Below are 13,434 nucleotides of genomic sequence, written 5' to 3' on the forward strand. Positions count from 1 at the left end.
AATTTTCTTCTATTTCTGAATACGCAGCTTTGGTAAGTGAGGGAGAACCAGTAAACGAGGGGAAGCCAGACTTGAGCAGGATTTGTGTGTGTGCGCGCGTGCGTGACAGAGAGAGAGAGCGAGAGTGCGTGTGTGTGTTGAAATAATAATCTTTATTTTAAGCTTGGTACATTACTGTGGTTCCGGAAGCAAGCAGCAGTGAAATGCTGCATTTCTAAGGCCTGAATAAACTTGACATGCATTAACACACACAGGCCGCTCCCCTGAACATGTCTTTGTATACAATGTTGCTCAAACGGGAATTCACAAGCTTGCACTATACACATATGTCACTTGATTAACTATACCTGCACAAACCAGAGCTGTATCAAAAATATATGTGCCTTTATAAAGACATAAGAGGTACTGATGGCAACATAAGTGACTGGAAATCCAATATAAAAAAAAAAAGTTGGAATTGAAACACATATCATTGCATCATTAAAATGAAAGACTGCATTGTGGGGGTGGAACATTTAAAAAGGGGGGGAAAAATAGTAACAGAGGTTTCACCGGTTCTTTCTACAAATAAAAATATCTGGATGCAATTAAAATCCATATCATTTATACAGTCTTCTAGTCGTGTTGTGGGGGCAAAAGGTGTGGTTGCCCCTGGGCACAAATGTTTGGTTGCCACAGAATTTTGGCGTAGTGGTTGTGGTTGTTTCTATAGATAAAAATGTCAGGTTGGAAATATAGTGAACTGGATCGTCATGGTGTTGAAGAACCGGATCTACGTGTACAGCTTTCCCGACAAGCCGGTCAAGCTGTTTGAGTTTGACACACGCGACAACCCCAAAGGTCTGTGTGACTTGTGTACCAGTCTGGAGAAGCAGCTGCTCGTCTTTCCGGGACACAAATGTGGAAGTCTGCAGTTGGTTGTAACGTCCACACATTTGACTTTCATCTTTCTACTTCTTGTCGCCAACATCATTCCACTCAGCTCGGACAATAATAATTTCATAAAAATTTCAATAAATACATTTCCATTGCAGGCGGCACGGTGTCCGACTGGTTAGAGCGTCAGCCTCACAGTTCTAAGGACCCGGGTTCAATCCCCGGCCCCGCCTGTGTGGAGTTTGCATGTTCTCCCCGTGCCTGCGTGGGTTTTGTCCGGGCACTCCGGTTTCCTCCCACATCCTAAAACCATGCATTAATTGGAGACTCTAAATTGCCCGTAGGCATGACTGTGAGCGCGAATGGTTGTTTGTTTGTATGTGCCCTGCGATTGGCTGGCAACCAGTTCAGGGTGTACCCCGCCTCCTGCCCGATGACAGCTGGGATAGGCTCCAGCACGCCCGCGACCCTAGTGAGGAGAAGCGGCTCAGAAAATGGATGGATGGATGGTATTCGGGGCCAAGCCCTGCCACGAATAGCAAAAACATTTGAGTAATTGATGTCTGGAATTGTCTGTAGATGCCGCAAGGTGGCGGCAAAGCACAACTGTTCGCTGAGTGAAGCTCTTCAACTTACTTCAGCATAGTTCCTTGGCACAAAGATGCCACAAGATGGCAGCAAAGCACTACTTTGGTGTAAATGAAGCTCCTCAAATTACTTCACCATGGTTCCTTAGCAGGAAGATGCCACAAGATGACCTGAGCACAAAAACAGCTTTTCACTGTTTCAGCAAGGAAATGAGGATAAAGAATCATGCGAATATGCGGAGGTTCAATGTTTGCCTTTGAAATTAATTGGAATGTCTTTAATATATTTGAGTATTGTATAAAAACATATTTAAAAAGCAATGTCACAGAGATAACATACATACATGTACATCATGGCTGAGTCTGATATTGATTTGAAAAATAATAATAATTTTTAAAAAAACATCCTGTTCAGCTGCATGGCCACGCAGAATCGTTGATCTGTATGCCTTTTGTGCTGGATCAGTTTTGCCATGCAACAGGGGAGTTTGAAATACTTTTTTTAAAAATTATTTTTCTATTATTCTGCTGTTTACTGAAAATGCAGACAGAAAAGGGTTTAAGGGAACAGACAGAGGGACAGAATGGACAAGGGGAATAGGGGTGCGAACCACAGCAGAACAATAGTCAGACAGCCTAGATATTTGACTAAAAGTAACGTTACAACATTCAAATTGTGTTCTTATTTGTGGATGGGCGGGGGGACACCCGGTGAGGACATGCAACAACTAACAATTGGGACAAGATGAGAGAGGACAGAAAAGGGCAGGACATGACAGGATGTGGGAAATGAGCAAGGCAGTCCTACTGATGAGTGGTGCGGTGGGATGCTTTTTATAGTGTCTCAACACCTGTAAGAACTTGTGAGTTGATATCTTGATATCAAACAATTAAAGCCTATAGTGTGTCTATGGAACTTCTGAGTGAATGAACGCCATATCACACGCATGTTAGTCAACTGGTGTACGGAGTTGCTGAGCCGGCAGATTGAGGAAGGGTGGGCCTGGCACCCTCCACCCCCAAGTTGGGGACAAGCCAGCGAGCCCAGCCAGGGGGATACCACCCACTGTGTGATATTGCTTTTATACTATTAGTTAGGAAGATTAATAAATGAAGACAAACATTTATTTGTTTGTTTATTTAGTTATTCAGCTCCATCATTAAATAGTTCCACTAATGATGGTGTTAGCTGTTAACGTGGGATGCTAACTAGCAGACACGTCAGTGTCAACATTGCCAAAAAAATTAAACTAATAAACCTTGTCCACTTCATGTCAAGTTGCGTCACGCTATTACGTCTTTTAGTGGGCACTCCCTGAATGTACACGACGACTCTGCACTCGTTTGCTGCATTAGCATGTTGCCCGAGTGTCGACTCCCATTTGAACTGTAGTCTACTGCATGTAGCTGGTATTGATTTACGTTTATGTTTGTCTTCGTACTAATATTATTGAGTATGACTGGAGTTTGTAGCCGGCACGGTGGTCAACTGGTTAGCACATCCGCCTCACAGTTCTGGGGACCGGGGTTCAAATCCCGACCCCGCCTGTGTGGAGTTTGCATGTTCTCCCCGTGCCTGGGTGGGTATTCTCCGGGCACTCCTGTTTCCTCCCACATCCCAAAAACATGCGTGGTAGTTTGATTGGAGAGTCTAAATTGCCCGTAAGTGTGAATGTGAGTACGAATGGTTGTTTGTTTCGTGTGCCCTGCGATTGGCTGGCAACCGGTTCAGGGTGTACCCTGCCTCTCGCCTGAAGATAGCTGGGATAGGCTCCAGCACGCCCGCGACCCTCGTGAGGATAAGCAGGGATGGATGGTTGGACTGGAGTTTGTCGTCAAAGCCTAAGAACAAATGTAAAAAATGTGTTTTAGGTTCTTTATGACGCACGCGGCATCCTGGAGAAGAACAGGGACACCTTCAGAGACGACATATTGTTCATTCTCAAAGACAGCAGGTAAATACTTGCAAATCAAGCCTGTCTTTCAGTCACCCGCTCTGCATCAACAAACAAACTCCGTGTGCTCAGGCTCGACTTCATCTACGACCTCTTCGAGCGCGTGGGCAGCAGAAATGGAGAAGAGACCATGAAGATGGGGACGGCCCGACGCAAGCCCACCGTCAGCTCTCAATTCAGGGTGGGTATAGATCAGGGGTGTCAAATACATTTTTGTTGCGGGCCATGTAGTTACGGTTTCCGTCGGAGTACTGTTACGGCTGTGAACCCATATAAATCTATGATCGCTTCATATTATTACATATACACAAAAAACTAAGATAACTAGTTTTAAAATCAGAAGCCAGTAAAATGCGGTTTGTTCAACTATTCAGTTTATTTTGAAAGGGGGATTGTTAGCAAAAAAAATTTGGCAGTAAAGTGAAGACAATTTTGGAATTTTTGTATTTTTGCAAGAAAGATTAAGTTTACGCACATGATATGCTTTCGCGAGCCATATAATATGATTTGGTGGGCCGGATCTGGTCCCCGGGCCTTGAGTTTGACACCTGTGGTATAGATATATATATATATATATAGATATAGATATATGGTTAGACAGAGAGAGAGAGACAGAAATAGGGATGTTGAAATTAACGCGTTAACGCAAATTCCCTTTAACGCCACTCGCTTTTTTTTTTTTTTTTTACGCTCGATTATAGTGCAACCCTTAATTGGCCCTATACTCTGCCCGTTGTGTGTGCCATAGTGTGATGTTCCTGTTGTGCACGCATTGGCCTTTTTATTTATATTTTTGTGATCCCACTGTGTTTGTGTGTAAATATTAGTTATTTAAAGGTATATTTGACTCCTGCGACTTGTATGTTCATTTTTCTTAGCCCATCATTAGGGTTTTATATTGCGTTTGTTAGCATTAAGCTAGCAATTTAAGTATATGTCGTTTTTAAATGTACAACGTCTGTAATTATTTTTGTAATTAGTTTTACAGTAACAGTAGAGTAACAGTTTCCAGTGAGTGCCCATCTTGTTTCTTGTTGGGCTTCAATTTGAAATGTTGCAATAATAGATGTACTGTATTTGAATAAGATAACCATATATGTACATATATAACCATATATATATGTTGATAATAGTGTTAACAACTTAAAAAATATCCTTTTATTGTACATTTAGAAGAGATACAAAATGTGCGATTTGCAATTAATCACGTTAACTATAGAAATCGATTAATCGTTATTCAAAATTAAAAAAACATTGACAGCCCTAATAGTATGATAAAATGATGAATTATAATGCACCTACTATGAACAGTGCATGAAAAATGTTGCTATGCATAATATGTAAGCGTATTGAAAGTTGTATTTGAACACTGAAATTTAGAGTTATAGCTATGGATAATAATATAAATAGTCAATAGTACAATATTGACTGTATTTAGTATTTTTCTCCCACACAGTGGAGAGTTGTTGTATAAGTTGTTGTTGTTGAATAGCGAACAGCGTATAAGAAAGTGACACAGACCAACTCATTGTTCTCCATGTGCCACTGCATGTGAGGGTCATTCCACCCACAGTGTCACACAGAAGAAGGCAGATAGACATCTTGCAGAATGCTGTTTATGTATCTGAGTTGCAAAAAGAATAGGGAGGATAGATGTATGTGGTTTTGAGTGGAGCAGGGGCAGGGGGGCTTGCAGTCGAGTTACTTTGTCCTAACTGCAGTGCAGAGAGAAGGGGAGCAGGGGAGGATTTGGCCAGCTGCCCAGGCCACAGTTTCTAAAGCCAGGGGGATTAGTGTTGATGGCTGGGCAGAGCGGGGCCAACCAGGGGCCAATCATGCTCAGCTCAGCCAGGCCAGGCCTCGATGGAGACAGCCTGTCTGAGGCGGGGAGGAGAGCAAGGCCGACATTGCTTGTGCAGTACAAGGGTCCCCCCCAATGGTGTGTATGTACGTATGGTGGGTGTGTTAATACTGCATTCAGGTCAAATAGAGAGTAGGAAATCTTCCACACGGATCTCACAAGATCCAAACCCAAAGCCTGCGGAGCGCAAAAAACTGTCTGACAGCCAAACAATTATTGAACCTTGTTTCTTGTTACATATTGTTTACAGTACATAATTGATGTGCTGTTCAGCTATACTTAACTTTTAATTTTGCATTTATTCTTTAAGATCTGTTTTTTTAACATTTAGTTTCATTTTTCTTTAAACTTTTATATTTCAGCTGAAAATACTTTTTGTTACAACAAATTTCCTATATTTAAGCGCAGTGTTAATGTTCAAACTATGCATATTGTTATAGTGTCTTACAAACATATTGAATATGCTTTTATCTACTTTTACTCTAAAAAGTTTTGTAATTGTCATAGATGCCATAGACGCCGCAAGATAGCAAAGCACTACTTGAATGTCGAAATGAAACTCCTCACCTCACTTCAACTTGGGTCCTTGACATCAAGATGCCACCATATAACACTAAAGTCATGTTTTTATTGCTTTGGCCTGAGTTAAAACACTGCAAAAAGCTGAGTTTGTCAGCAAATAAGAGAATAGTTTAAACCCACCCTCACCGTTGGTGTCCACCAACGGGTTCGGGGATTGCCGCCACAACAGGCACCGACCACCTTACGGCCACAGCTCCGGTCGGCCGCCTTAGCAATGGAGGCGCGGAACATGGTGCACTCGGACTCGATGTCCGCCGCCTCCCCCGGGACATGAGCAAAGTTCTGTCGGAGGTGGGAGTTGAAACTCCTTCTGACAGGGGATTCCGTCAGACGTTCCCAGCAGACCCTCACAATACATTTGGGCCTGCCACATCGAACCGGCCTATTCCCCCACCATCGGAGCCAACTCACCACCAGGTGGTGATCAGTTGACAGCTCCGCCCCTCTCTTCACCCGAGTGTCCAAGACACGACCACAAAGTCGATCATCGAACTGCGACCTAGGGTGTCCTGGTGCCAAGTGCACGTGTGGACACCCTTTTGCTTGAACATAGTGTTTTAATTTTGTTATGTTAAATTGCTTTTTATCTTTTGTTTGATTTGATCTGTGTGTAACAGTTTGTTCCAGCTGTGATTGTTTTTAAAGTGCATTATGAATAAAGTTGACTTTGGTGGAGTTATAAATGGCATTAATAAATGTTGTGAATTAATTGAGATAACGGAGTATGTTTGGAATAAGTAGAACCTTCTGTTTTTCAGGAGTCTCTTCATTCCCTAATGGCCACACTAAGTGCGTCCAACCCTTTCTTTGTGCGCTGCATCAAACCGAACATGGCTAAGGTAGGTCATCCTCATTCTATCCTGTCAGATAACTTATAAGTAGTATTCATTGTTGACATTGCTTAGAGTTAATAGTCCACCAAGTCATTTTACAGTGTAGCAGTACTCCTGACCACTAAGTCATAACAATGTTGCATCTAAGACAAAAACAGCTAGGTTATTTGGTTTTTGGGTGTATATTTTCAATACTAATAAACGCGCGTCGTTCCCCTCTGGCCCGATGCAAAGACTCCCTTTGTACTCTTGGGCTGCGTACCAGCACATTCCAACCACTCCAGCCCTTTTACAGGGGGTCAAAAGTCACTCTAGCTGCAGCGGTGCTTGGCTGATCTGGCTGAATCAGTGGAATGCCAAAACGAAACCACAGTGGCGGCAGAGCCAGCGAGCGGTTTATTTATTCATCCTCCGTTTCTCCCCTTCCTCTTGACCACATGGCTATAGAAAGGGTGATTCAGTTGTCTGATTGTTGGATAAAGCAAATGTCTTTATTATGCGTATGTGTGAGAGAGGGAGCTTGGAGATTGTCTTCTTTTATCAGCTACGTGCTTTCCACTCCCTCACACACTCACACAGCTTCATAGGAAAAAAATTGACCAACCACAGGAAAGTCTTATAAATTACACATTTTCTTCAAATGGCAATCTTACATGCCAATACAGTGTATACAGTATATATATTGTTTTACAATAATACTCATCTATATTTATAATGTCATATGTACCTGTCTATAAAGCAAAGCGTGGAGAGTCTACCACTTAAACAACCACTTAGAATTACATTCACACCTACAGATAATTTAGACTTCAGTGAAGCTAAGCTGACTTTTTGCAAAAGTGGCGAAGTACACTGGGCCGGTTTGCCAGCCATTCATAGGCCACATTTTGAAAAACAACCATTCACACTCACATTCACACCTATGGACAATTTAGAGTCAAACAACCATTCACACTCACATTCATGGAGAATTTATAGTCTTCAATTAACCTAATATGCATGTTTTTGAAATGTGGGGGGAAGCCAGAGTGCCCAGAGAAACCCCACGCAAGCATGCAAGGAGAATATTGGAACTCCCCGTAGGAAGGCACGGAGGTCAGATTCGAACCAGGAATCTCAAGACTGTGAGGCAGATGTGCTAACCACTAATCTGTGCTGCCCTACAAAATATATAAAACCAGATTTATGTAACTAATGAGCGTGGAAACATTTTGCCTGGTCTCTAGATGGAAACAAGACATGCCTCTGTTTATCTCACAGATTTCCAGGATTACCATCCTCTGATATGATTACATGCAGCCCAACACACACGCACGATTTATATTCATCTTCCATCTCTGGGAGAAAAGTCACCGGGAGGCCCGACTTGTTTTCATGCCAATGCCTCTTTGAGTGGGCCTAAATCCCCTGCTAAAGAGCAGAGTTCAGAGCTCAGTGGAGGCTTTGGCATGGCCTGCATGCGCGGATGTGTGTGTTCGATTATGAGCATGAACACATGCGAGGATGAAAGGGCCTCGCCTACTTTCCTGCATAGTAACATTTGCACATAATTAGATTGACACCTTTCTGGAATGCCTTGGCTCTCTTTGGGGGCTTATCCGACACAGCATGCTCTCTGGGTGACAATGAGCCTTCGTGTGGAGGTCTAAGGCGGACAATGATATGCAGATAGACACCAATTGAGGAACAATGCACCACTCAACATACCATTTAATTTTTGTGGGTATAAAACAACTGCAATTGGCTGGCAACCGATCCAGGGAATGCTTCACCCCGCAACCAAAGTCGGCTGGGATAGACCTCAGCTCACCCAAGATTATAGGACAAACGCTATAGAAAATGGATGGATGCATGCATAAAACAACTGTGATTGGCTGGTGACTTGTCCAGTGTATACACCAAAAGTGTACCCCTAAGTCAGCTGGGAGAGACTCCAGCCCACACGCCAACCTAATGAGGACAAACAGTATTGAAAATAAATGGTGAGATGCATAAAAAAGGGAAAAAGACAATGGCAACATCTAACGTTTGCAACTCAATGATAAGCGACACTATTATGACATCTACCTTCTTCGGTCACTTTAAAACAAAGACAGTCAAGCTACGTTAACTATACAATTTAGCTAACCCATAGCTGGTAAAACATGAACTCAGTTTAACTCAGTTTAAGTGAGAAGACAAAGAAGTAATAGACAATACTGAGACTGGTTTTGGAACCATTGAGAAACAATTTGATTGAGAATGTTTTGTGTACAGCTAACTAACGCAATTACAGCTAGTGAGTGCATAGTGGCTAATTTGCCAATATATTGTATTTTGTGACTGAGAAAGATTGTATGACTTGCTCAACCCAAGTAATGACTTGTTTAAAATTTAATGGGAACTCGACTTGACTTGCTTGATTTATTTTTTTTTTTTGCCACAGTAACTTGGGACTTACTTGAAAGGTTAAGACTTAAGAAGTACTTATGTGATTTTACTCTCCTCCCCCTCCCTGTTGTATGTTGTGTTGCTCTCTATAGAAAGCCAACCAGTTTGATCCAGATGTGGTCCTGAACCAGCTGAAATACTCTGGAATGCTGGAAACAGTTAAGATCCGAAAGGCTGGATTCCCAGTTCGCCGCTGCTTTAAGGATTTCTACAACAGGTCTGCATCTTATCTGTTCAGTTTGTAGCCTCGTACTGAATTCACTCAGAAAACAAAGGATGTCCATCTCAACTGTTGTTGTCTATCCAATGTAACGTGCGTGTTCTTCTCGTAACCTACACCTAGATACAAGATGATCTTGAAAGACAAAATCCAAACGGAAGATGAGAAGCAGAGTTGCGTAGAGCTTCTCGCACGTCATGACAGCACAAAGAAAGAGTGGCAACTCGGAAAGACAAAGGTAAAGAACACCTTACACTTGGGGTTGAACAGCCAAAGATTTTTTGTAGTCCCCTATAAATAATGTGATGAAAGTCTAGGCGTAGTCGATTAATCGAAGACATACATTTTTTTCAGCACAGTGGTTCACCCTTGTTTTGAGGATAGATTAAAAAAAAACAATTTTGAGACGCATACTCAAATGTTTGCTTTTTCAGTCTGTAAAATGTCATTGTCATGTCAACGAACGCACAAAACGTATATAGTTTCGGTGAAAAATTGTCTTGAGTGAACAATCCTTTGGATTCATGTCCAAGAGGGTCCGGTTCTAAGCTAAATTTAATACAGTGTCATACAAAAATTAGTAAACCAGTTTTTTGGGAGGGTTAGTTGAGAAAATCTAATGTACAGTACTAAAATTACAGTAACCACTTAAAATAAAAAAAATGGCCAAGTCGTCTTTTTTTTCCTGTGGCAAAATATAGTATTCTCTGTCATTGTATAGCAGTGATTCTCAATCAGTGTGCCGGGCCACATTAGTGAGCCGTGAGCGCTCTTCAGGTGCGCCGTGGGAAATGATAAAATGTTACGTAATTGCTTGAAAAAGTATTTATTTACAAGAAATAATGTATCTTTGTTCATCTATTTATGCCAGTGAGGCATAGTGACACGCAGAACAAATAAATGCTCTTCTATTAGATGGGAGGAAGTACATACAGTAACTAGAAAGTGCAATACCTGGAGAAATTGCGTGTGAATGCTCCAATGCACTTGAATGAGCTGAACACGTAGAAGTAGGAACGGTGCAAATCCGTTGAGAAATAAGGAAGTTATAGCACAATTAGGAATTTCGGGCTTTTATTTTGAAATTTCGGGAAGGGGAGTTGCTCACAGGTTGGCTTGAATGACCTGAACACATAGACGTAGGAACGGTGAAAATCCGTTGAGAAATAAGGAAGTTACGGCAAAAGTTTTAATTTCGGGCTTTTATTTTGACATTTCGTGAAATTTGGGGAAGGGGACACATGTTCAACCTATATTTAATTGAATACACTACAAAGACAATATATGTAATGTTCAAACTGATAAACCTTATTGTTTTTAGAAAAGAATCATTAACTTGAAATTTCATGGCTGCAACACGTTCCAAAAAAGCTGGGACAGGTGGCAAAGGTGATGGTGTAGATAAATCGCTATATCAGTTGCAATCCATTTACCATTTACTGACAATTAAAGAAAATCCTTTGGTCAAAATGAAATATTTCAGTGCCAAGCTGTACATTTGAATTACAGTAAAGTAAAAAAAAAAAAATGTTAAATTAAATCACAAACAAAAATTTGTCAGCAATTTGAATTAAAAGGGGAAAATAAATGTGACAGCTTTGTTATACTTTTTTCAGTGTAGTCTTTTCTGTGACAAAATAGTGTTTTCCATGGCCAAATATATTTTTTTTTTGCGGCCAATTTTCTTTGACAAAATACTGCAATGTTTTTCTAAGTAAAAATATGGTGCTTTACATTGCAAAATACAGTGGAACTTCACTTTATGAATTTAATCATCCCGTGATGCCGTTCGCGAACCAAAACGTGAAATAAAGAGAAATGTAATTAGTCCGTTTCAACCCCAGAATGTAGTTATATTTACCTTGTTTCTGCCAGTGTGTTGTTAAAAATAGATAATGCACATTTTAATGAAGAAATAACACAATGAAATGCAAATTCCCTATTTTATTGTGGGAGGTTTTTCTGTCCCTGACTGCAGTCAGCACCAGTTTGAAAAGCTTTCTGGCCAACACACTGCTCCAACGTGCCATTGACGCTATCCAGGACAAGTTTCTCTAAACAGGATCTGTTCTTGACAGACCACGTAGCAGGCGGTTATGCAAAGCCGTGGAAAGTCTATCCGGAGGGCTCCATTGGAACACAGCATCAACCAAAGCTCAATTCTGCAATGCTTCGGAGAGTGATAAAGCTTTATCTGTACCGACTTCAGGTTGGTCAAAGACATCAAGCGGAAAACTATGATGCTCAACAATCTCAGTATGGTACCCGCCCCTACAGTCTGTATGGTTAAAGCTTTATCACTGCGAACAAATGAGCTTTTGTTGAGGCTGAGTACCAGTGAAGCCCTACACAAGGGCAAGACTTTTCCTGGCTTTGCGCCAAAGCCTGCTCTAGATGTTTGGGGTTTTCATCAGTGGTGGTAGTACCAGGTCATGAACAGATACTGTTAGAAACTTGCCATGGATAGCAAAAATTGTACATGTTAGAGCAGTGTGATGGCCATAAGGCTTCTCAAAATGACGCTGAACTACAGTCAGGGACAGAAAAACATCTTGCCAGAAGCCAATTTTGCAACACTGCTCTGATGTCAGTTGGCAAGCCAAGGGCAAGAGGTACAGTATGCTTTCAAAAACTGCAAAACCTGTGCTGTCAAATGATGATGGCCTCACATCTGTTCAAATGATACATGAAACGGAACAGAAAAAAGGACATGTATAGTGACGTTTGGGACACCCTGTAGTGTTTTCTGTGGCAGAATACAATGTTTTCCCAGGCAAAATAGTGTTTTCAGTGGCAAAATGGATGGTTTCTCTTGGCAAATGTAATATTTTCTATGGCGTAATTTGTGTTTTATATACCCAAAGTGTTTACTGTGGCAAAATAGTTTGCTGTTGCCAAATATAGTATTATTTGTCTGATTTTCAGGCTGTTAATGTGTGTCACAGTTTGGACGCCCCTCGGCGTGACTCACGTCCCAAAGAATTTACTGGCAGGTTGTGGTCAGATGTTCTGCTCCCTTGTTGACAACCACACACTTTTCATGACTTCTCCACAAATTTCACTGTAAGTCCATCATGCGACTCAGTGTTTGGCGTTTACAGTCAGTAATCCAGAGGCGGCCTCATTGTTCACGTCCCGACGCTCACCAAATAATGATTAAACTGCCTGCTATCGGAGCAATGAGGCTTTCAGGGGACACTTTTTGGTGCACTAGTCTCTCTCCTGGCTCTTTGTTTTAATCATTAACTCTTCCTTAGAAAGACCTCATTTTCACTGTTTTCTCAATGAATGATTAACCTCTTAATAGCATGTTTGATTGTGAAGGGCAAAACATCCTTCCCCCATGACATATATACAGTTGTTAAGACCCAGACTATCATTCCCAGGCCAAGTTTTGAGTTAAAATACATTTTCATTTGGTGAATGGTTATCTTTTAGCTGGCAATTAGACAAAAAAAGATGTATCCATCCATCCATTTTCTGAGCCGCTTATCCTCACTAGGGTCGCGGGCTGCTGGAGCCTATCCCAGTTATCTTCGGGCGGGAGACGGGGTACACCCTGAACCGGTCGCCAGCCAATCGCAGGGCACATAGAAACAAACAACCATCCGCACTCACCGTGCGAATGGTTGTTTGTGCTCCGTCGCACGTTGCGCAGTCTATGAAAATAGAGCTCTATCTCGGCACAATTCAGTATAACATAGTTCTCAGACTTTGTACATGTTTAGAGGAATTATCTTCAAACATTTATAATGTATTTAGAAACAAATCTATGACTACACCTTCCAGGGTCTTTATGTTTAGGTCATTTGCACTTAATCTTTAAGAACTGTTCATTTTTAAATACTTGTTTTTAAGTATTTTTAAGTGTTTTTAAGTGTTTTTAACCCTAACCCTATGGGTAATTCAGAGTCTTCAATCAACCTACCATGCATGTTTTTGAAAACCCACCCAGGCACGGGGAGAAAAACTAAACTAAACTCCACACAGGCGGGCCCGGGATTTGAACCCCAGTCTTCAGAACTGTGAGGCAGATGTGCGAGGCAGATGTGCTAACCAGTCGTCCACCGTGACGCCAAAAAAAGATGTA

General features: G+C 41.6%; 1 protein-coding gene across 3 annotated transcripts in view; it reads left to right on the forward strand.

Moving 5' to 3' along the window:
- The window catches only part of myo10l3 (myosin X, like 3), a 95,639-nt gene that overhangs the window by 51,501 nt on the left and 30,704 nt on the right, over positions 1-13,434 (forward strand). For all 3 annotated transcript variants that reach the window (XM_061791868.1, XM_061791866.1, XM_061791867.1), the window contains 5 exons: positions 3,336-3,418; positions 3,491-3,599; positions 6,620-6,700; positions 9,217-9,341; positions 9,468-9,582. In XM_061791868.1, the coding sequence (XP_061647852.1) occupies positions 3,336-3,418; positions 3,491-3,599; positions 6,620-6,700; positions 9,217-9,341; positions 9,468-9,582 (513 nt within the window). The remainder of the gene's footprint in view (positions 1-3,335; positions 3,419-3,490; positions 3,600-6,619; positions 6,701-9,216; positions 9,342-9,467; positions 9,583-13,434) is intronic.

Source organism: Phyllopteryx taeniolatus, chromosome 12 (assembly GCF_024500385.1).
Source record: "Phyllopteryx taeniolatus isolate TA_2022b chromosome 12, UOR_Ptae_1.2, whole genome shotgun sequence".
Classification (NCBI taxonomy): Eukaryota; Metazoa; Chordata; class Actinopteri; order Syngnathiformes; family Syngnathidae; genus Phyllopteryx; species Phyllopteryx taeniolatus.